The 23,795-nt window shown below is 39.7% G+C and overlaps 2 protein-coding genes and 1 long non-coding RNA gene across 6 annotated transcripts in view; 2 read left to right on the top strand and 1 right to left on the bottom strand.

Annotated features, from left to right (window-relative positions):
- Positions 1-23,795, top strand: part of LOC117528231 (zinc finger protein 271-like) — a 136,512-nt gene that overhangs the window by 50,109 nt on the left and 62,608 nt on the right. The window contains exon 1 of one of the 4 annotated variants that reach the window (XM_034191068.1): positions 13,189-13,282. The exons of 2 other annotated variants lie outside the window; for them this stretch is intronic. In XM_034191068.1, the coding sequence (XP_034046959.1) occupies positions 13,250-13,282 (33 nt within the window). In that variant the 5' untranslated portion in view covers positions 13,189-13,249. Of the gene's footprint in view, positions 1-13,188; positions 13,283-23,795 lie in introns of those variants that run through there. One more of the 4 variants, XM_034190861.1, reaches the window with a different exon arrangement.
- Positions 5,204-6,330, top strand: LOC117518751 (zinc finger protein 239-like; the record flags this gene model as incomplete). Its single annotated transcript, XM_034179973.1, has 3 exons — positions 5,204-5,248; positions 5,416-5,570; positions 5,655-6,330. Coding segments are annotated over exons 1-3 (876 nt in total), but the record flags the coding sequence as incomplete, so codon positions are not given.
- On the bottom strand, positions 6,381-6,875 carry LOC117531270. Its single transcript, XR_004566603.1, has 3 exons — positions 6,812-6,875; positions 6,561-6,644; positions 6,381-6,392 (listed from the first exon to the last, which is right to left on the bottom strand). It is a non-coding gene; the product is annotated as an uncharacterized LOC117531270 (long non-coding RNA).

The raw sequence follows: 23,795 nt of genomic DNA, 5'->3' as shown, positions 1-23,795 counted from the left end.
ATTATAGTGGGTGATTTTAACATCCACACAGATGCTGAGAATGACAGCCTCAACACTGCATTTAATCTATTATTAGACTCTATTGGCTTTGCTCAAAATGTAAATGAGTCCACCCACCACTTTAATCATATCGTAGATCTTGTTCTGACTTATGGTATGGAAATTGAAGACTTAACAGTATTCCCTGAAAACTCCCTTCTGTCTGATCATTTCTTAATAACATTTACATTTACTCTGATGGACTACCCAGCAGTGGGGAATAAGTTTCATTACACTAGAAGTCTTTCAGAAAGCGCTGTAACTAGGTTTAAGGATATGATTCCTTCTTTATGTTCTCTAATGCCATATACCAACACAGTGCAGAGTAGCTACCTAAACTCTGTAAGTGAGATAGAGTATCTCATCAATAGTTATACATCCTCATTGAAGACAACTTTGGATGCTGTAGCTCCTCTGAAAAAGAGAGCTTTAAATCAGAAGTGCCTGACTCCGTGGTATAACTCACAAACTCGCAGCTTAAAGCAGATAACCCGTAAGTTGGAGAGGAAATGGCGTCTCACTAATTTAGAAGATCTTCACTTAGCCTGGAAAAAGAGTCTGTTGCTCTATAAAAAAGCCCTCCGTAAAACTAGGACATCTTACTACTCATCACTAATTGAAGAAAATAAGAACAACCCCAGGTTTCTTTTCAGCACTGTAGCCAGGCTGACAAAGAGTTAGAGCTCTATTGAGCCGAGTATTCCTTTAACTTTATCTAGTAATGACTTCATGACTTTCTTTGCTAATAAAATTTTAACTATTAGAGAAAAAATTACTCATAACCATCCCAAAGAAGTATCGTTATCTTTGGCTGCTTTCAGTGATGCCGGTATTTGGTTAGACTCTTTCTCTCAGATTGTTCTGTCTGAGTTATTTTCATTAGTTACTTCATCCAAACCATCAACATGTCTATTAGACCCCATTCCTACCAGGCTGCTCAAGGAAGCCCTATCATTATTTAATGCTTCGATCTTAAATATGATCAATCTATCGTTATTAGTTGGCTATGTACCACAGGCTTTTAAGGTGGCAGTAATTAAACCATTACTTAAAAAGCCATCACTTGACCCAGCTATCTTAGCTAATTATAGGCCAATCTCCAACCTTCCTTTTCTCTCAAAAATTCTTGAAAGGGTAGTTGTAAAACAGCTAACTGATCATCTGCAGAGGAATGGTCTATTTGAAGAGTTTCAGTCAGGTTTTAGAATTCATCATAGTACAGAAACAGCATTAGTGATGGTTACAAATGATCTTCTTGTGGCCTCAGACAGTGGACTCATCTCTGTGCTTGTTCTGTTAGACCTCAGTGCTGCTTTTGATACTGTTGACCATAAAATTTTATTACAGAGATTAGAGCATGCCATAGGTATTAAAGGCACTGCGCTGCGGTGGTTTGAATCATATTTATCTAATAGATTACAATTTGTTCATGTAAATGGGGAATCTTCTTCACAGACTAAGGTTAATTATGGAGTTCCACAAGGTTCTGTGCTAGGACCAATTTTATTCACTTTATACATGCTTCCCTTAGGCAGTATTATTAGACGGCATTGCTTAAATTTTCATTGTTACGCAGATGATACCCAGCTTTATCTATCCATGAAGCCAGAGGACACACACCAATTAGCTAAACTGCAGGATTGTCTTACAGACATAAAGACATGGATGACCTCTGATTTCCTGCTTTTAAACTCAGATAAAACTGAAGTTATTGTACTTGGCCCTACAAATCTTAGAAACATGGTCTCTAACCAGATCCTTACTCTGGATGACATTACCCTGACCTCTAGTAATACTGTGAGAAATCTTGGAGTCATTTTTGATCAGGATATGTCATTCAAAGCGCATATTAAACAAATATGTAAGACTGCTTTTTTTGCATTTACGCAATATCTCTAAAATTAGAAAGGTCTTGTCTCAGAGTGATGCTGAAAAACTAATTCATGCATTTATTTCCTCTAGGCTGGACTATTGTAATTCATTATTATCAGGTTGTCCTAAAAGTTCCCTGAAAAGCCTTCAGTTAATTCAAAATGCTGCAGCTAGAGTACTGGCGGGGACTAGAAGGAGAGAGCATATCTCACCCATATTGGCCTCTCTTCATTGGCTTCCTGTTAATTCTAGAATAGAATTTAAAATTCTTCTTCTTACTTATAAGGTTTTGAATAATCAGGTCCCATCTTATCTTAGGGACCTCATAGTACCATATCACCCCAATAGAGTGCTTCGCTCTCAGACTGCAGGCTTACTTGTAGTTCCTAGGGTTTGTAAGAGTAGAATGGGAGGCAGAGCCTTCAGCTTTCAGGCTCCTCTCCTGTGGAACCAGCTCCCAATTCAGATCAGGGAGACAGACACCCTCTCTACTTTTAAGATTAGGCTTAAAACTTTGCTTTTTGCTAATGCTTATAGTTAGGGCTGGATCACGTGACCCTGAACCATCCCTTAGTTATGCTGCTATAGACTTAGACTGCTGGGGGGTTCCCATGATGCACTGAGTGTTTCTTTCTCTTTTTGCTCTGTATGCACCACTCTGCATTTAATCATTAGTGATTGATCTCTGCTCCCCTCCACAGCATGCCTTTTTCCTGGTTCTCTCCCTCAGCCCCAACCAGTCCCAGCAGAAGACTGCCCCTCCCTGAGCCTGGTTCTGCTGGAGGTTTCTTCCTGTTAAAAGGGAGTTTTTCCTTCCCACTGTCGCCAAGTGCTTGCTCACAGGGGGTCGTTTTGACCATTGGGGTTTTTACGTAATTATTGTATGGCCTTGCCTTACAATATAAAGCGCCTTGGGGCAACTGTTTGTTGTGATTTGGCGCTATATAAATAAAATTCATTGATTGATTGAAAGCTGCGCGGAGGCTTCGCGCGTAAAGACCGATTGGCTTTGGAAGCGAGACAAAGGAACACCTCCGTTTCAGCGTGTCAGAGGACAAGTTTGGACATGTCCAGCTCTCCACAATTTCACTGATACTTACTGGACTGGTAAGCATTGAAAGCCGAGATAGGCATGTCCAAACTTGTCCTCTAACACGCCGAAACGGAGGTGTTCCTTTGTCTCGCTTCCAAAGCGAATCGGTCTTTACGCGCGAAGCCTCCGCGCGGCTTTCCATGACAAAATCTCTTGTTAAAAGTGAAATCTGCCGGAAAATGGCTGATGTCCAGCTCTTGTGATAACCAGAGAAAGAGCAGACAACGGTTTCGTATCCACAGAGCCATCCGTTTAGAAATGGTCCGGTGGCTTGTGCCTCATTGTCGCAGCTCAGAGCGCGGCGCGCCGAGCATCCTTAAACAGGTCCTTAAAGCTGTAGTAACAGTCCTTATTCTCTGTGAAGCCCGTAAAATTTTCCCCGAAAGCCAGAGAAATTTTTCGAATGGTTTCCACGTGCCAGTCTCTAACAGCTTCTGAAAAAATTCTGATGGAAAAAAAGTCCTTTTCATTCCGCCATTTCCAGACAATGAAAATCCGATGAGGGGGCGGGACCATTCCTTCCCAAGGCGTGCTCACAGGCGAATGACGTAACCGACAGGCGTGGAAAAACTCACGCATGCGCACGAGGGTTCAAGCCGATTCTGTCATACAGCTGTTGAGAGTATAAACCATCTAACTTCAGCATGCCAGATCCTCATGGCAGACGGACATTATACATCCAGACACAACAAGATCTGTCAATATCTCCACTGGAAGGTCTGCAAGGAACTGGAGATGGAAGTCAAAGAACATGTCTGGGAGCACGAGCCAGCACCAGTCTCATCCAATGGAAAAGTAACGGTCTTCTACGACAAAGAGATCCCAGCAGGAAGACACATTGAAGGAGGTGCAATCAAACCTGATATTGTCATCTGGAACAAGCAAGAGAAAACAGCCGAAATCATTGATGTGACAGTCCCCAATGACTACGGCCTGAATCGAACGGAAAGGGGAAAGATCTCGAAATACCAAGACCTGAAAAATGACCTACGAACAACATGGTCATTGAAAGACATTGATATCATCCCAGTTGTGGTGGGAGCAACAGGCCTGATGAAGAAGAATCTGAAGAAATACGTTGAGGCAATCCCCGGTCACCCAAGTGCACATGAAGTGCGAATGACGTAACCGACAGGCGTGGAAAAACTCACGCATGCGCACGAGGGTTCAAGCTTGTCTGACGTAAAAACATATGAATGAAATCCATATAGTTTTTGAAAAAAATAAAAAGGACCGTTACTTTGACAGACCTCGTATCTGTGGTGAAAATGTGGTGAGAATCTATGAAGTAGTTTTTGACGTAATCTTTCAAAGTGTATATGAAGTGAACCTTATTGATCCAGAATCTCAATCCGGATCAACTCCAAAATTTAATGGGTTCTTTCTTGGCCTATCTATCTATCTGTGGTGAAAATGTCATCAAAATCCGTGCAGTAGTTTTGATGTAATCCTGCTAAAAGTGACAGACAGACAGACAAATAAACGCAGGTGATTTTATTATGTCCTTGGTGGATGTAATTACATTGGTATGAATGCTGACGTTCTCATCAGCAGTCCAGTGCTTCCACAGAGTCACCAGTGGCTATTGTCTAAAATGTATCGGAGTGTCGTCTGTTAGTACTATCTTCTCTGTGTGTGTGTTTGTGTGTGTGTGTGTGTGGAGGGGGGATCCCTATTGACTACTGTATGTACAGTGACTCCTGCTGGCCTCTGTCACACTCACCACTCCTTGAATGTCACTCCCATCTGGGTCATGGCACCAATATAGCATTTGTACTTTCTCTCGTCTGTGTTGTGTTGTATGTTTGACTCCTCCCACTCGCTCCCCTTGGGACGCTAACTAACAATCTCCAGCATGGGAGGTGGATGGACTCTCTAACCAGAAGGCCACAACCCACGGCTCTGGTCAGAGAGTCCTTTTAGCTGTTGGGGAGTGAGGTTTACTGACTTCTGTTGCACAGTGACTCCTGCATGTGACTATTTTCCACAACTTGCACATCACTTTTTTGTGTGTGTGTGTGTGTGTTTTTGTGGCACTGCACGAACACAACAAGACAAATGGAGACAGACTTCAGCCCTTTGCTCAGATTAATGAGGTTCACCCAAAACCAGGAAGGGCCAAAAAATGGTACAAGTCTTACCAGCGTGGAAAAACTTTCAGCCAGTTATCTCATATAAAACACCACCAGCTCATCCATGATGAGGAAAAACCACACACCAGTGACCAGTGTGACAGAGCTTTTAGTCAGTCATCTCATCTAAAACATCTTATTGACAGTGAGACAAAAACATTCACCTGTGACCAATGTGGGAAATCTTTCAGCCGGTTAAATACCCTTCAAATTCACCACTGCATCCACAGTGGAGAGAAACCGTACAACTGTGATCAATGTGGGAAATCTTTCCACCAGATACATGCCCTGGAAAGTCACCAACACATCCACAGTGGAGAGAAACCATACACCTGTGACCAATGTGGGAAATTTTTCATCCAGTTATTGAGCCTAAAATGCCACCAACGCATCCACAGTGGAGAGAAACCGTACACCTGTGACCAATGTGGGAAATCTTTCAGCCGGTTTAATACCCTTCAAATTCACCAACGCATCCACAGTGGAGAGAAACCATACACCTGTGACGAGTGTGGGAAATCTTTCAGCCATTTATCAAGCCTAAAATACCACCAACGCATCCACAGTGGAGAGAAACCGTACACCTGTGACCAGTGTGGGAAATCTTTCAGCCATTTATCAAGCCTAAAATACCACCAACGCATCCACAGTGGAGAGAAACCGTACACCTGTGACCAGTGTGGGAAATCTTTCAGCCATTTATCAAGCCTAAAATACCACCAACGCATCCACAGTGGAGAGAAACCGTACACCTGTGACCAGTGTGGGAAATCTTTCAGCCATTTATCAAGCCTAAAATACCACCAACGCATCCACAGTGGAGAGAAACCGTACACCTGTGACCAATGTGGGAAATCTTTCAGCCGGTTTAATACCCTTCAAATTCACCAACGCATCCACAGTGGAGAGAAACCATACACCTGTGACCAATGTGGGAAATCTTTCAGCCGGTTATCGAGCTTAAAACGCCACCAACTCATCCACAGTGGAGAGAAACCATACACCTGTGACCAGTGTGGGAAATCTTTCAGCCAGTCATCTGCCAGACAAAAACACCAACGCATCCACAGTGGAGAGAAACTGTACACCTGTGACCAATGTGGGAAATCTTTCAGATGGTTATTGAGCCTAAAAGGCCACCAACGCATCCACAGTGGAGAGAAACTGTACACCTGTGACCAATGTGGGAAATCTTTCAGATGGTTATTGAGCCTAAAAGGCCACCAACGCATCCACAGTGGAGAGAAACTGTACACCTGTGACCAGTGTGGGAAATCTTTCAGCAGGTTAAATACCCTGGAAAGTCACCAACGCATCCACAGTGGAGAGAAACCGTACACCTGTGACCAATATGGGAACTCTTTCAACCGGTTAAATACCCTGGAAAGTCACCATCGCATTCACACGGGAGAGAAATCATACACCTGTGACCAGTGTGGGAAATCTTTCAGCCAGTTATCGAGCCAACAACAACACCAACACATCCATAGTGGAGAGAAACCGTACACCTGTGACCTTTGTGGGAAATCTTTCTACCATTTATCGAGCCTACAAATACACAAACTCATCCACAGTGGAGTGAAACCGTACATGTGTGACCAGTGTGGAAGAAGTTTGGGCAAGTCATCAACCTTAAAACACACCAACGCATCCACAGTGGAGAGAAACTGTACACCTGTGATCAGTGTGGGAAATCTATCAGCCATTTATCGAGCCTAAAACAACACCAACGCATTCACTGCCCCCTGAAAAAACAAACAACTCACTGCTCCCCGAAAAAATGAGCAGTTCACCAGCTCATCTACAAAACAATATACAGGTGCACACAGACCCAGAACAGCAGGAACTAGAAGAGGAATTGGCAAATAAGATTGAAGAAACAAGAAAAATGGACATGAAAGAGCGTCCAAAGCTGACTAAACTAAAGGAGAATACAAAATTCAAAACTATCCTGCAAAAAGTTAACATAGGACTGACCAAACTGGTCCCAAAAGGAACCACATTGAAAGAGTTAAACTCTGTAAATTATGGAGCGGCATGGTACATACAAAGTAAATTAGCCCCACAAGATTTGGAGAGAAACGGAACCACAAATAAGAAAAAGAATACCATGCCACGATGGAAAAAGAAATGACGACAAAAAAAATCAGCCGCCTAAGAGCAGAGATCTCCCAAATGGCCACATTTTTGGGAAACAAAAACCACAAAAAGAATCTTCTTAAAAAAGTAAATCGCATTAAAAGAAAATATAATGTTGAAGACAAACAGCTAGGTGGAAGGCTGAACATCAAGCCTTAGTAAAAGCTTTCGCAGCACAAATTAGGAACAAAGACAAGAAAATACAAGCAAAACAGATAAACTATTTGCAAAAAACCCCAGACTAGTGTACAGGAAGCTGGCAAACGACACAATAGAAGTACAGCAGCCACCTGAGAGAGAGGAAATTGAAAAATTCTGGAGACCACTCTTTGAAGATACAAAACAACATCAAGAGGCTGAGTGGATTGAAAAAATAAAACAGAAAAACAAACAACAAATGCCAGCAACTGTAATCACTGAAGAGGAAATCAGAAAGAAAATGTTATCCTTTTCTGACTTGGAGCACGTCATGCATGCTTTTATTTCTTCACGCCTGGATTACTGCAATTCACTTTATGGAATTAATCAAAATACACTTAGCAGATTGCAGTTCATCCAGAACGCTGCTGCACGCCTCTTAACTGGGAGCAAAAAACATGAACATATTACACCTATTCTTGCGTCTTTGCACTGGCTCCCTGTTAATTTTAGAATTGATTTTAAAATTTTATTATTTGTTTTTAAAGCTTTAAATGGACTGGCCCCACAATATATTGTAGACCTCCTCCAAATTTACTCCCCAGCGCGTGCTCTGAGGTCTGAGGGCCAGCTCCAGCTTGTGGTGCCTAGGACGAGACTTAAGACCAGGGGGGACAGGGCCTTCTCTGTGGCTGGGCCCAGACTCTGGAACGCTCTGCCTCTCCACGTTCGAACAGCCCCCACAATGGAGTGTTTTAAGTCTCGTCTGAAGACCCACTTTTATTCTCTGGCTTTTAGCTCTGCATGAGTTGTATGGTCCTCTGTTGTCTTTGGCCCAGTGTTTTATTTATTTATTGTTTTTATGTTTATTTATTTATTAGTATCTGAGTGGGTTTATTGTTTTGTATAGTTGTATAATCATTTTTATGTGCAGCACTTTGGAAACTGTTCTGTTGTTTAAATGTGCTATATAAATAAAGTGGATTGGATTGGAAAATGAGTGAATACAGTAACTTCAAGGCACCTGGCATCGACAAAATCCCAAATTTTTGGCTGAAAAGACTGACAGCATTACACCAACATTATGCTGTGGCTTTCACAAAAATATTGAACGGAGAAGAGGAAACACCAGACTGGATAACGACAGGGAACACAAGCCTAATTCCAAAGACCAAGGAAACACAGCTTCCCAACAATTACAGACCCATCTGCTGCCTAACAACAACGTACAAATGGCTGACAGGAATCATAGCTGATGCCATTTATGAACATCTTGACACTGGTGGCTACCTGGAAAATGAACAGAAAGGTTGTTCCAGAAGAAGATTAGGAGCTAAAGACCAGTTACTGACAGACAATGTTATCCTGGAGGACTGCAAAAAAAGGAAGAGGAACCTCAGCATGGCTTGGATTGACTACAAAAAGGCATTTGACAGTGTACCACACTCCTGGATCATGAGGTCCTTAGAACTCTACAACATCAATGAGGAAATAAGATCTTTCCTGAGAGCACAAATGAACAAGTGGAACACCACCATCACCCTCAACCACACAGAGGGACAAATAACAATCCCAGACGTAAGAGTTCAGAGTGGGATATTTCAGGGAGACAGCCTTTCACCTCTCTTATTCTGCTTAATCATGGACCTGCTCAGCAAAACCCTGAAGGAGCATGGCATCGGATATGACTTAAGCAGAAGCAGGAAAAAAAAAAAAAAAAAACTTGTGAACCATCTGCTGTTCATGGACGATTTGAAACTCTATGCCGACACAAAAAAGGGACTCAGTCACCTCGTGAAAACTGTCCATAAGTTCTCAAAAGACATTGGTATGGAATTTGGACTGGATAAATGCTCAAAATGCACAATGACAAAAGGTAAAAAGACAAAAAACAAAAACATACAATTGGATGAAGGGAACTACATTGAAGATCTGGCCGTAGACTCCACATACAAATACTTGGGAATCGAACAACATAATACAATTGAGCACAAGAAAATGAGAACAAAAACAACACAAGAATACCTAAACCGCTTAAAAAAGATCTGCAAAACACAGTTGACACCAAAGAACAAGATCACAGCCATAAACCAGTTTGCAATACCAGTGGTGACCTATGGGTTTGGCATAGTTGACTGGCCACAGCGTGAGCTTAATAAGTTGGACACAGAAACCAGGAAGATGCTCACCCTCCACAAAGTCACATACAGAAATCAGTGCATGGACAGAATATTTCTCCCTCGCAGAGAAGGTGGTATGGGTCTCACTGAAATCAACCAGGCCTACAGAGCATCGATAATAAGTATTGGACAGTACTTAGAGAGCTCTGAAGAAGAAATTGTAAAAAAGGTCGCACAACACCACAAGGCCTTAACCGAATGGACCTCAATCACTAAACTGGCAAAAAACTTTGGCGGAGAACTTCTACAAGAGAGAAAAAGCAACAGTCTCATGCCTGCAACAAAACTTGCAAGACAGACCAGAGACCAATACAGCACAAGAGAAGGAAAACATCGAGTGGAAAGATGGAAACAGCACAAAAGAGCCGGACGTGTCCAAGAAGAACTCGAAAAGGAATACAATGACAAAGTTGGATCAATGCAGTGGCTAAAAAAAATGGAAAACTTGGTTTTGATTGAGAAACAATTTTGATTGGAGCACAAGATCTGGGACTTCTAACAAATGGCTTCAAAAAAATGGCAGGGATCTCACAGAATGATAAATGCCGATTCTGTCATACAGCTGTTGAGAGTATAAACCATCTAACTTCAGCATGCCAGATCCTCATGGCAGACGGACATTATACATCCAGACACAACAAGATCTGTCAATATCTCCACTGGAAGGTCTGCAAGGAACTGGAGATGGAAGTCAAAGAACATGTCTGGGAGCACGAGCCAGCACCAGTCTCATCCAATGGAAAAGTAACGGTCTTCTACGACAAAGAGATCCCAGCAGGAAGACACATTGAAGGAGGTGCAATCAAACCTGATATTGTCATCTGGAACAAGCAAGAGAAAACAGCCAAAATCATTGATGTGACAGTCCCCAATGACTACGGCCTGAATCGAACGGAAAGGGGAAAGATCTCGAAATACCAAGACCTGAAAAATGACCTACGAACAACACGGTCATTGAAAGACATCAATATCATCCCAGTTGTGGTGGGAGCAACAGGCCTGATGAAGAAGAATCTGAAGAAATACGTTGAGGCAATCCCCGGTCACCCAAGTGCACATGAAGTGCAGTTGTCTGCAATTAAGGGAACGATCACCATCTTGAAGAGAGCCCTCGGATACAACACCAGCTCTGGTTAGGATAACTATAGAGCCTAGGGTGCAACTTTAGACCCCAGGTTTGGGGCCCATTGTATTCTATTAAAAAGATATCAAAGATAAATGAAAAACCAAAGAGAAAAACCATACAGCTGTGACCAGTGTGGGAAATCTTTCAGCCAGTCATCAACCTTAAAAATTCATCAACGTGCCCACAGTGAATCAGAATCAGAATATCTTTAATTGCCAAGTATCCACAGAATAAAAGGAATTTGACTTTGGTTTGAGCTGCACTCTCCCTGTATGAAATGTGCAGGTAAAATAAAATGTGCAGTAAGAGAAAAGAAAAAAGGGATGTGTGAAACAGACAACAGTCATTCAACCTGGGCATATCCACTTCATGGGCTGCCCTAACAGTTGTTCCACTGATCGACATCTGTGCAACAGCAACTTGGGCAGCCTCCTCGTGACCTTGTTGGTATGAGGTCATTCATGTGCTAAGCACTGCCCTCTGGCGGTCAGGAGGAATGAAATGGAACAAGAGTTACATACGTAACTACGGTTCTATGAATTTCGGATGTCAGTTGGCGTCTCGGCAGTAGATTCCAAAATGGACTGAATGCTGGATGACGTGCTCTCATATACTTGTTGGCTGACATCACCCAGGTCAAGCCCACTAACGTGACTTTGTTGGTGTAAGAATCAACCTCTGTGAAGAATGTCAGCATAGTTTCAGTCACATGAACTGGTACTTAAGGCACAAACAGATCCATGCGGGAGACAAACCCTAATGGCCAAGTCAGTTTAGCATAGTCTTGTACAGATCCTGAGGTTCACAGTCGGTGCTTATCCCCAGATTCCATGGGACGTAACAGATGAGTGTCTGACTCCCTATGGATGGAACAACAGTCTGACTCGGGTTACTTCCTCAGCTAAAGTTGGTACCCATTTACAGCTGGGTGGACTGAGACAAAGCACATGAAGTTTTTTTTAGTCCAAGGACACAGACAGTTATGATGATACCACCTGAGGTTAATAAACAACTGAGTCTAACATTTTATCAAGACCTCCAGAAAAATGTGTGAAAGTCATTCTGGAGAGGTAGCTGTAGTCAAGTAATACAACCTTCAAATCAGAAAAGGTAGGAACAAAATGAAAAATGCTCATAAAATCTCCCACAGCCATCGGAACATTTACTTTCATGGTATTTAGACTATTATTATTATTATTATTATTATTATTATTTTATTTAGCCATAATTATTCAAATGAAATAAAAAAAATTAATGTGTGTGTAATGAGTCTAGAATATATAACATTTACACTTTCTGAAATAAATGACAAAAATATTTGACTTTTTCATATTGTTATTTTTTTCAGACACACCTGTACATCCATTCCTGTGTTGAAGGCTGCAACACATTTAAAAAAAGCTATGATGTGGGCAATTTAAAAGTACTTCAACTTTAACTTCATATACAAGTAGCAGCCAAATAATGTCGGGGCCATTGAAGGCTTACACAGGGGTCAAAAAATAAAACTTCCAATTTTGGCAACTTGTGATGCAAATTACTTGTACTGATCAGATTTAAAAAAAAAAAAAGCAAAATCATTCTTCAAAATGCTGGATTCTATTCCATATGACCCAAAACATAACAAAGCAAAACAGATGGTGCAAACTATTCTTTAAAAAAATTGTATTTGCACAATCAAATATTTGAATCACTTCTTATCATAACTGGAGCAGCTTTACCTTTTGATGTTTGTACAAATTGAAACTGACCTAGGCTAGAATTTTATCTGTTCTTATCCCATAACATTCCGTCATAGATCATCCAAACTGCCTGTTCGGAATATTTCTAATCCAATAAGTAATGTGTTTTACTTTTGAATATGACTGGAGCATTTTTTAAATGATGACCCCTGTGTTATTCTTTAATGACTCCGACCTGTTTATTGTTGTCACCCTGATGGCCACCATACATTTCATGTAGGTTATAGAATACTCAGGCTGGATTAATGCATTTTAGGTGGTACTGAACTACAGTACCTTCTCTATTACACACAACTATGAGAAGAGTATTAAAGAGTTAACTATTTCTCACTTTTTATAAGTTATGACACAATATTGTTTTTAAAGACACTTGGAGTGAATTATTTTGTCAAAGAGTAAAGGAAAATCTGCTCTTCAGTTAACACCATTTGTCCTAAAAATTATTTAACTTAATGTGACACTTTACTTTTGTTAGCAGACGATGGTTCTGGCGCAGCGTTTAACGAAAAAATATGAAACACAGCATACACTTTTCTCTTTGTGTCGTGTGTCAAATTAGGGAGGTCACATGACAGGAAGCCGTGTGATAGGTTGCACAACAAGCCAACAGAAAACTGGGATACAATAACAAATGGGAGCACCAAAATACAAAAGTCAACAACTTTGCACGATTTTATTAAAGTTATACACCTTGGGTGTTTTTCAGTGGGTTGTTGTTTCTGTCGGACCTTTTATACGGACGGAATAACCGGACCTTCGTGCTGACCGAGGTGCTGCGCCTCAGAAAAATGTCTGTCGATGATTCAAAGTTGATTTTGGAGGTAAAAATTCGATTTTTTTTTTAAGTTATTGGTACCTTTTAAAAATTGTCATTATTATTAGTCGTGTGTTTTAAAGTAAACTGTTGGTGTTCTCACTTTATTGTACAGTCGGGTTTTTCCGGTCACTTCTTTAGCTTATCTTAAGATAAAACTTTTCATTTCAATTCAGCTTTATTACAGACTCAAAGTCCACGTTTTGATTTGATTCGTTTATTTGGCAGATAATGCCTACAAACACGCAACATGTATTATATGTAAATATGACATAAACGCTTATAAGCGAGATTGGAGTTCGGAGTGCGCGCGTGGGGAAAACTGCTCGGGATAAACAAACGGGACACGCCGCATCGCCGCCGCGCAACTTCTCAAAGTGTTTCGGTTCCTCCGCGTCCCCAGCCGAGTACCGACGCCGCTCGCAACAACACCGAGCAGTCGGGCAGTGCTTCAGGAGCGAGAAAAAAAAATAAGGCCGTGGCCATAACTCTCATTTGGCTGTTCGCACGGCAAGACTCTAGTGGCAAAACTTGGAACTACTTGTATAAACAAACATACTGCATTCAAGATGTCATAACTCCTTTAATATTTTTCGATTTTGATGTTTTTTTTATTATTATTATTATTCGGCCGTGTCCATAACTCTCATTTAATGCAGTATATGTATATTTTAACATCCACACAGATGCTGAGAATGACAGCCTCAACACTGCATTTAATCTATTATTAGACTCTATTGGCTTTGCTCAAAATGTAAATGAGTCCACCCACCACTTTAATCATATCTTAGATCTTGTTCTGACTTATGGTATGGAAATAGAAGACTTAACAGTATTCCCTGAAAACTCCCTTCTGTCTGATCATTTCTTAATAACATTTACATTTACTCTGATGGACTATCCAGCAGTGGGGAATAAGTTTCATTACACTAGAAGTCTTTCAGAAAGCGCTGTAACTAGGTTTAAGGATATGATTCCTTCTTTATGTTCTCTAATGCCATATACCAACACAGTGCAGAGTAGCTACCTAAACTCTGTAAGGGAGATAGAGTATCTCGTCAATAGTTTTACATCCTCATTGAAGACAACTTTGGATGCTGTAGCTCCTCTGAAAAAGAGAGCTTTAAATCAGAAGTGCCTGACTCCGTGGTATAACTCACAAACTCGTAGCTTAAAGCAGATAACCTGTAAGTTGGAGAGGAAATGGTGTCTCACTAATTTAGAAGATCTTCACTTAGCCTGGAAAAAGAGTCTGTTGCTCTATAAAAAAGCCCTCCGTAAAGCTAGGACATCTTTCTACTCATCACTAATTGAAGAAAATAAGAACAACCCCAGGTTTCTTTTCAGCACTGTAGCGAGGCTGACAAAGAGTCAGAGCTCTATTGAGCTGAGTATTCCATTAACTTTAACTAGTAATGACTTCATGACTTTCTTTACTAACAAAATTTTAACTATTAGAGAAAAAATTACTCATAACCATCCCAAAGATGTATCGTTATCTTTGGCTGCTTTCAGTGATGCCGGTATTTGGTTAGACTCTTTCTCTCCGATTGTTCTGTCTGAGTTATTTTCATTAGTTACTTCATCCAAACCATCAACATGTCTATTAGACCCCATTCCTACCGGGCTGCTCAAGGAAGCCCTACCATTATTTAATGCTTCGATCTTAAATATGATCAATCTATCTTTGTTAGTTGGCTATGTACCACAGGCTTTTAAGGTGGCAGTAATTAAACCATTACTTAAAAAGCCATCACTTGACCCAGCTATCTTAGCTAATTATAGGCCAATCTCCAACCTTCCTTTTCTCTCAAAAATTCTTGAAAGGGTAGTTGTAAAACAGCTAACTGATCATCTGCAGAGGAATGGTCTATTTGAAGAGTTTCAGTCAGGTTTTAGAATTCATCATAGTACAGAAACAGCATTAGTGATGGTTACAAATGATCTTCTTGTGGCCTCAGACAGTGGACTCATCTCTGTGCTTGTTCTGTTAGACCTCAGTGCTGCTTTTGATACTGTTGACCATAAAATTTTATTACAGAGATTAGAGCATGCCATAGGTATTAAAGGCACTGCGCTGCGGTGGTTTGAATCATATTTGTCTAATAGATTACAATTTGTTCATGTAAATGGGGAATCTTCTTCACAGACTAAAGTTAATTATGGAGTTCCACAAGGTTCTGTGCTAGGACCAATTTTATTCACTTTATACATGCTTCCCTTAGGCAGTATTATTAGACGGTATTGCTTAAATTTTCATTGTTACGCAGATGATACCCAGCTTTATCTATCCATGAAGCCAGAGGACATACACCAATTAGCTAAACTGCAGGATTGTCTTACAGACATAAAGGCATGGATGACCTCTGATTTCCTGCTTTTAAACTCAGATAAAACTGAAGTTATTGTACTTGGCCCTACAAATCTTAGAAACATGGTGTCTAACCAGATCCTTACTCTGGATGGCATTACCCTGACCTCTAGAAATCTTGGAGTCATTTTTGATCAGGATATGTCATTCAAAGCACATATTAAACAAATATGTAGGACTGCTTTTTTGCATTTACACAATATCTCTAAAATTAGAAAGGTCTTGTCTCAGAGTGATGCTGAAAAACTAATTCATGCATTTATTTCCTCTAGGCTGGACTATTGTAATTCATTATTATCAGGTTGTCCTAAAAGTTCCCTTTTGACTAATGATTGAAGTATGTGCTTATGATATATTGTATTGAACATGTGGAACTGCTGACAGGTGTGTTGACTCTCAAATCAGTAAAGTGTTGACTCTCAAATCAGTAATGTGTTTTGCTCCCAGAGGGAAAACAATGGCTGGATTATTTCTTATCTGAAGCCAACCTTGAGAGTGTCTGTATTCCAGACACTCTCAAGGTTGGCTTCCGATGAGAAATAACCCAATCATTGTTTACCTCTGGAAGCTAAATTCTTTCACACAGTCAAAGTATGAGATCACTCACATTTTACAGAATACAGCAAACAGCAATTCATTTTGAACAGTACAGTCATTCAGCTGTACATTATTGATCAGAATAGTTCAAACATGAATGTACAAACCATTTGATTATAAACAGAGACAACAATAATATTATTGTTCTAATATATTTTTTGCAGTACACATCTTGACCTCATGACCTTTGAACATATCATGGAACATCATGTCAGGCATTAGTCATGACTTTATTCAAAAAATGGTCAATGTCTGACATGTTTTAAACCAACATGTTACACCCTACTTCTGAACATATTTATGAAAACCTTAAACCAAAACACCTTACTGATTTGAGAGTCAACACACCTGTCAGCAGTTCCACATGTTCAATGCAATTCATCATAAGCACGTATTTCAATCATTAATCAAACCGTATAATATTGTATCATTTCAAAACCATCATAAATCAACTGAATACCTATCAAAGCATAGGCATACACATTTTCATTCATTTTATATCATGATAAAACCCTTAAACACATTATGGCACAAGTATACACTCTATTCAACTTTAATCATTCCATACAACACCTAGTTCATTTAAACCTGCATGGTGTACATACTTCTCAACATTTGTTACATTTTGAAAATAATGAGCACAAAACCTTTTATTCTGTTTGGTAACTTTTAGCATTGTTACCATGCAAAGCTAATTATGAGTAAACTAGCATATGAAGAGTTCAGGCGCAAAACCCCGTCAACGCCACGCTGACAGAAAATGAGATAACCATTGCAAGTGAAAGCTTACCGAGGCTCGTATCTGATAACAAAATCAATTCTGCTGCAACACCCCATAAATCCTGTGGTAAATGAAAGTCAAGATGCGGTTTGTATGCAGAACCTCGTAAGCGCCATTCCAGTTTGTGTGCAAAACCATATAGTGAACAGCGCACCACTCACTGGCATGTATCTCGGTCACGTGACGCAAAGATTGTGGCGCCCATGAGAGCTTCTCTGATGCTGTGTTTACACATAACGATGGCACGTTACAAATGCCACAAAGTATACATTCTTGGCTGCTGATCACGAATGTGATGATTTGAGGTAGAGGCATCAGGTGTCCTCAGGAACTGCTGCAACCTGTTACCACGTAACAGCGCATCGTGAAGTTGTGTCACGTTGTGAATGAGGCAAATTGTCTCCACACACACACCCATATTCATCCATCTGCTGATGAACATTCGGATCGCTCCAGTTTGTTCTTTTAAATCCACAGCAGAAGCACTTTGTGACTGCATGCTTAGTTGGGATCTGTGCCATGGAGTGGCACAGAGAAGAGGTGGAGATGGAGAGAGCTAGATGTGTGGCTTCACACAGCTCTTGTCTCACTCGTTTTCCCAAACATCAGGCGCAGCAGCAGGTGGACCACCTGCAGGAGCACGCTGAGGAGCATTGGAATTAAACTTTTAGCCGACTTGGCGTCTCTGTCCTAGCGTACGTTAAAGTGATGGACTTACTGAGTTTTGCAAACAAACTGAAGGTGGAGATACCAGGTTTTGCAGCCAAATATATTAAAGGTTGCTAATTAACACATTTCTGAATAAAGGTTGATTTTTGAGATTTTGCTATTTTGTTCAGTGCACCATAACCACTTCATAACAAGAAAGAATGATTCATGGAGATGTACAACTTCCATCAGGTAAATATCCTTATTTAAAACAAGAGTGGTCTGGTGGACCATGAATACACAGTGGTGGTGAGTGGTGTAATTTAATTATTACTATAGATTAGAGCTATCTCAAATTTAAGATATGCATGTTATTCTACAAATTCAAACTATTTGGGTGTTTTGGCTGTGGACATTTTGGTTTGTGGACGTTTTGACTAGAAAGCGTAATTTACAGCATACAAACAGCGAAATACAGTGGGGAAAATAATGACTTCATGACTTTCTTTACTAACAAAATTTTAACTATTAGAGAAAAAATTACTCATAACCATCCCAAAGATGTATCGTTATCTTTGGCTGCTTTCAGTGATGCCGGTATTTGGTTAGACTCTTTCTCTCCGATTGTTCTGTCTGAGTTATTTTCATTAGTTACTTCATCCAAACCATCAACATGTCTATTAGACCCCATTCCTACCGGGCTGCTCAAGGAAGCCCTACCATTATTTAATGCTTCGATCTTAAATATGATCAATCTATCTTTGTTAGTTGGCTATGTACCACAGGCTTTTAAGGTGGCAGTAATTAAACCATTACTTAAAAAGCCATCACTTGACCCAGCTATCTTAGCTAATTATAGGCCAATCTCCAACCTTCCTTTTCTCTCAAAAATTCTTGAAAGGGTAGTTGTAAAACAGCTAACTGATCATCTGCAGAGGAATGGTCTATTTGAAGAGTTCAGTCAGGTTTTAGAATTCATCATAGTACAGAAACAGCATTAGTGAAGGTTGGACTCATCTCTGTGCTTGTTCTGTTAGACCTCAGTGCTGCTTTTGATACTGTTGACCATAAAATTTTATTACAGAGATTAGAGCATGCCATAGGTATTAAAGGCACTGCGCTGTGGTGGTTTGAATCATATTTGTCTAATAGATTACAATTTGTTCATGTAAATGGGGAATCTTCTTCACAGACTAAAGTTAATTATGGAGTTCCACAAGGTTCTGTGCTAGGACCAATTTTATTCACTTTATACATGCTTCCCTTAGGCAGTATTATTAGACGGTATTGCTTAAATTTTCATTGTTACGCAGATGATACCCAGCTTTATCTATCCATGAAGCCAGAGGACACACACCAATTAGCTAAACTGCAGGATTGTCTTACAGACATAAAGACATGGATGACCTCTAATTTCCTGCTTTTAAACTCAGATAAAACTGAAGTTATTGTACTTGGCCCCACAAATCTTAGAAACATGGTGTCTAACCAGATCCTTACTCTGGATGGCATTACCCTGACCTCTAGTAATACTGTGAGAAATCTTGGAGTCATTTTTGATCAGGATATGTCATTCAAAGCGCATATTAAACAAATATGTAGGACTGCTTTTTTGCATTTACGCAATATCTCTAAAATTAGAAAGGTCTTGTCTCAGAGTGATGCTGAAAAACTAATTCATGCATTTATTTCCTCTAGGCTGGACTATTGTAATTCATTATTATCAGGTTGTCCTAAAAGTTCCCTAAAAAGCCTTCAGTTAATTCAAAATGCTGCAGCTAGAGTACTGACGGGGACTAGAAGGAGAGAGCATATCTCACCCATATTGGCCTCTCTTCATTGGCTTCCTGTTAATTCTAGAATAGAATTTAAAATTCTTCTTCTTACTTATAAGGTTTTGAATAATAAGGTCCCATCTTATCTTAGGGACCTCGTAGTACCATATCACCCCAATAGAGTGCTTCGCTCTCAGACTGCAGGCTTACTTGTAGTTCCTAGGGTTTATAAGAGTAGAATGGGAGGCAGAGCCTTCAGCTTTCAGGCTCCTCTCCTGTGGAACCAGCTCCCAATTCAGATCAGGGAGACAGACACCCTCTCTACTTTTAAGATTAGGCTTAAAACTTTCCTTTTTGCTAAAGCTTATAGTTAGGGCTGGATCAGGTGACCCTGAACCATCCCTTAGTTATGCTGCTATAGACGTAGACTGCTGGGGGGTTCCCATGATGCACTGTTTCTTTCTCTTTTTGCTCTGTATGCACCACTCTGCATTTAATCATTAGTGATCGATCTCTGCTCCCCTCCACAGCATGTCTTTTTCCTGGTTCTCTCCCTCAGCCCCAACCAGTCCCAGCAGAAGACTGCCCCTCCCTGAGCCTGGTTCTGCTGGAGGTTTCTTCCTGTTAAAAGGGAGTTTTTCCTTTCCACTGTAGCCAAGTGCTTGCTCACAGGGGGTCGTTTTGACCGTTGGGGTTTTACATAATTATTGTATGGCCTTGCCTTACAATATAAAGCGCCTTGGGGCAACTGTTTGTTGTGATTTGGCGCTATATAAAAAAAAAATTGAATTGAATTGAACGGCATTTAAAGATGAAAAATTAGCGCCAACACTCAATACTGAGGGCGCCGCCATGTTGAAATACCCTCTACGATGATGTCATTTGAACTAGCCAATCAGCGAGGAGATCCGGTCAAATATCGCTACTTGCGTGTTTGCAGTATCCGGTAAAATATCCGCTGCCTATGTATTATCTCTGTATATAATATATTAATTTATTCAGAGTATCCTAATCATCATCAGAATTATTGTTATGGTGATGATGATTATTATTATAAAAATGTACACAAAACAGTAGTTGTCGTTCCATGTAATTTAATTTCCAAATACAACACAAAAGTGAAAAGAATGTGTATTTTTGGAAGTGTGTGAAATATATTTTCTGTCTAACAATTTACATGGAAACAGATTTATTGGTGGGGAAGGGGGAGAGCAGTGGCCGTTCTACAATGAATTACTCCCCGGGCGACACCCCCTTCAAGCCCAACCCCCCTAAAACCCACAGATTTTGCACAAACAGCCATTTTTTTTTTTTTTTTTTTTTTTTTTTATGTTATTATTACATTATATTATGCTTTATTAATCTGTCTTTCAGGGAGGAACAATTAGCTCTTTATTAATTGGCATATTTGTCTCAACATTTAGCTAAATATGTAACTTGATGTTTGTAAATATTTGGCGAAATGTGTAAATACTTCACATTAACTAATCTAAAAAAAAGTTTTAGGTTTGACAGAAATGTGACACTGTAGTGTTTTCCTCATCTCCCCACAGGTGTGGCATATCAAGATGCTGATTAGACAGCATGATTATTACACAGGTGGGAATCAATCCCGCAGCCTTCTGGCTGTGAGGTAACAGTGGTAACCACAAAGCCACCATGCTACCCATAAATGAATACTCTTATAGTGAACTGTTTTTTTTCTATATGCGTTCCAGTTTTATTATATATAATTATGGGTCCAAGCCAAAAGAGCTGAAGCCCTCTTGAAATTGCTTGCATTATTATTATTAATATTGTTGTTATTATTATCTGTTTCCTTTTAGTATCTGCATTGTGAATGTGCTCCCAAAATACCCCCCAAATTTTAGCCATTTCCCACTCAAATAGTGTAATTTGATTGATGTATTATCCTTAATTGGTGAAACAAATTTGCTACAATTAGTTATTCTGGGGCAGCACGGTGGCTTAGTGGTTAGCACCGTTGCCTCAAAGCGAGAAGGTCATGGGTTCAGTTCCCAGCTATGGCCTTTCTGTTTGGAGTTTGCATGTTCTCCCAGTACTTGTGTGGGTTCCTTCTGGGTGCTCTGGCTTCCTCCCACATCCAAAGACATGCAGGTTAGATGGATTGAAGACTTTAAATTGTCCATAGGTGTCCCTAATGTGTTTGTTTGTCTGTATGTGGCCCTGTGACAGACTGGCATCCTGTCCGGGGTCAACCCCGCCTTGCGCTCTATGACTGCTGGGATAGGCTCCAGCCCCCGTGACCCTTCATTGTACTAAGCGGTTGAAGTTGAGTGTGTATGTGTGTAGTTATTTTGGCAAATACAAGGAAAAACTCACTAATTGTAGTACATAACAAATATAAATACAACCCCTGGCAAAAATTATGAATCACTGGCCTCAGAGGATGTTCATTCAGTTGTTTAATTTTGTAGAAAAAAAGCAGATCACAGACATGACACAAAACTAAAGTCATTTCAAATGGCAACTTTCTGGCTTTAAGAAACACTATAAGAAATCAAGAAAAAAAGATTGTGGCAGTCAGTAACGGTTACTTTTTTAGACCAAGCAGAGGAAAAAAATATGGAATCACTCAATTCTGAGGAATAAATTATGGAATCACCCTGTAAATTTTCATCCCCAAAACTGTGATCTGCTTTTTTTTCTACAAAATTAAACAACTGAATGAACATCCTCCGAGGCCGGTGATTCCATAATTTTTGCCAGGGGTTGTAGCTTATTTAAGTTAAAACACTACAAGACTATAATATTAAAAGACAACAATATTAAAATTAATATTTTAGCAATATTATAACTTAAGCAAATAAACTTGTGATTTAAACACTGTGTAAACTCTGAACATAAAGAACACAACGGCATTAAAATTAATTACACTAATTTAATGAAATTAAGGCAATAAATTAATTATTGTATAAAAACAAAATTTCTAAACATGATCATATTCAGTCATTTTCTATACCCACTTTCTCCACTCAGGGGTCACAGGGGGCTGAAGCTTATCCCAGCAGTCATGGGGCAAGAGGCAGGCTACACCCTGGACAGAATGCCAGTGTACCATAGCCGGATATTTACAAAAACATCAAGTTACATATTTAGCTATATGTTGAGACAAATATGCAAATTAATAAAGAGCTAATTATTCCTCCCTGAAAGACAGATTAATAAAGCATAATACAGTGTAATAATAACATAAAAATAATGAAATAATAAAAAATGGCTGTTTGTGCAAAATTTTGTGGAGGTTTTTTTGGGGGGGGGTTCTCGCCCGGGGAGTAATTCATTGTAGAACCACCACTGCTCTCCCCTTCCCTGCCAATAAATCTGTTTCCATATGTAATTAGTTAGAGAGAAAATATATTTCACACACTTCCAAAAATACACGTTCTTTTCACTTGTGTGTCGTATTTGGAAATTAAGTAACATGGAATGACAACCATTGTTTTGTGTACATTTTTATAATAATAATAATAATCATCATAATAATAATTCTGATGATGATTAGGATACTCTGAATAAATTAATATATTATATACAGACATAATACAGAAATGGACGCTAATTTCAACAGGGTCCTCAAACGTTCCACAGTGATTCAAGCTCATATTCATTCATAACGTCAATGAAGAAAATTAAAATCATTTTAACAAATAAACACTAAAACAAACTCCATCATGTGTGATGAAACGTCATAGAATAAATATGATACTAGGAGACGCTTTGTTCTGACTAAACAAAAGCAGCCAATTAGTGCTCGTAAATATGAACATATTCTCTTCACTCCCACATATCTGGAGACAACATGACATAGAATAAGAATCATATTGATGTGTACATTTTTTCGGTGCAAACTGTGTATCTGTGCTGTTAAATGTGAGTTTAAGGTGATGAGGTTCAAATGCGCATTCCTGCGAAGGGGCTGCTTTTCACGGCAGGGGTGCTGAATTCGGCACAACACCGGATCAACCGCCAGGAGAAGAATAAAAGAACACCCTGATATTCTCTCTCTCTCTCTCTCTCTCTCTCTTTCTCAAAAAAATGTTTTCAAAAACATAAGCACACAATCAAGCATTTGAGTTAAAAGCGGGGCTGTGGTGGTGCAACGATGAAAAGTAGTGCAGCAGCGCCCCAGACCTCACATTGAACATAATGCAAAGTTCAATGTGTATTGGTCTGCATGTATAGATCTACACTATTTAAAGAATAAATGTAAATATATGCTATTTTACTCATAATTAGCTGTGCATGCTAACAATGCTAAAAGTTACCAAACTGAATAAAAGGTTTTGTGTTCATTATTTTCAAAAAGTAACAAATGTTTAGAAGT

This window comes from Thalassophryne amazonica, chromosome 1 (genome assembly GCF_902500255.1).
Source record: "Thalassophryne amazonica chromosome 1, fThaAma1.1, whole genome shotgun sequence".
Taxonomy (NCBI): Eukaryota; Metazoa; Chordata; class Actinopteri; order Batrachoidiformes; family Batrachoididae; genus Thalassophryne; species Thalassophryne amazonica.
This window is presented reverse-complemented; position numbering and strand designations above follow the sequence as displayed.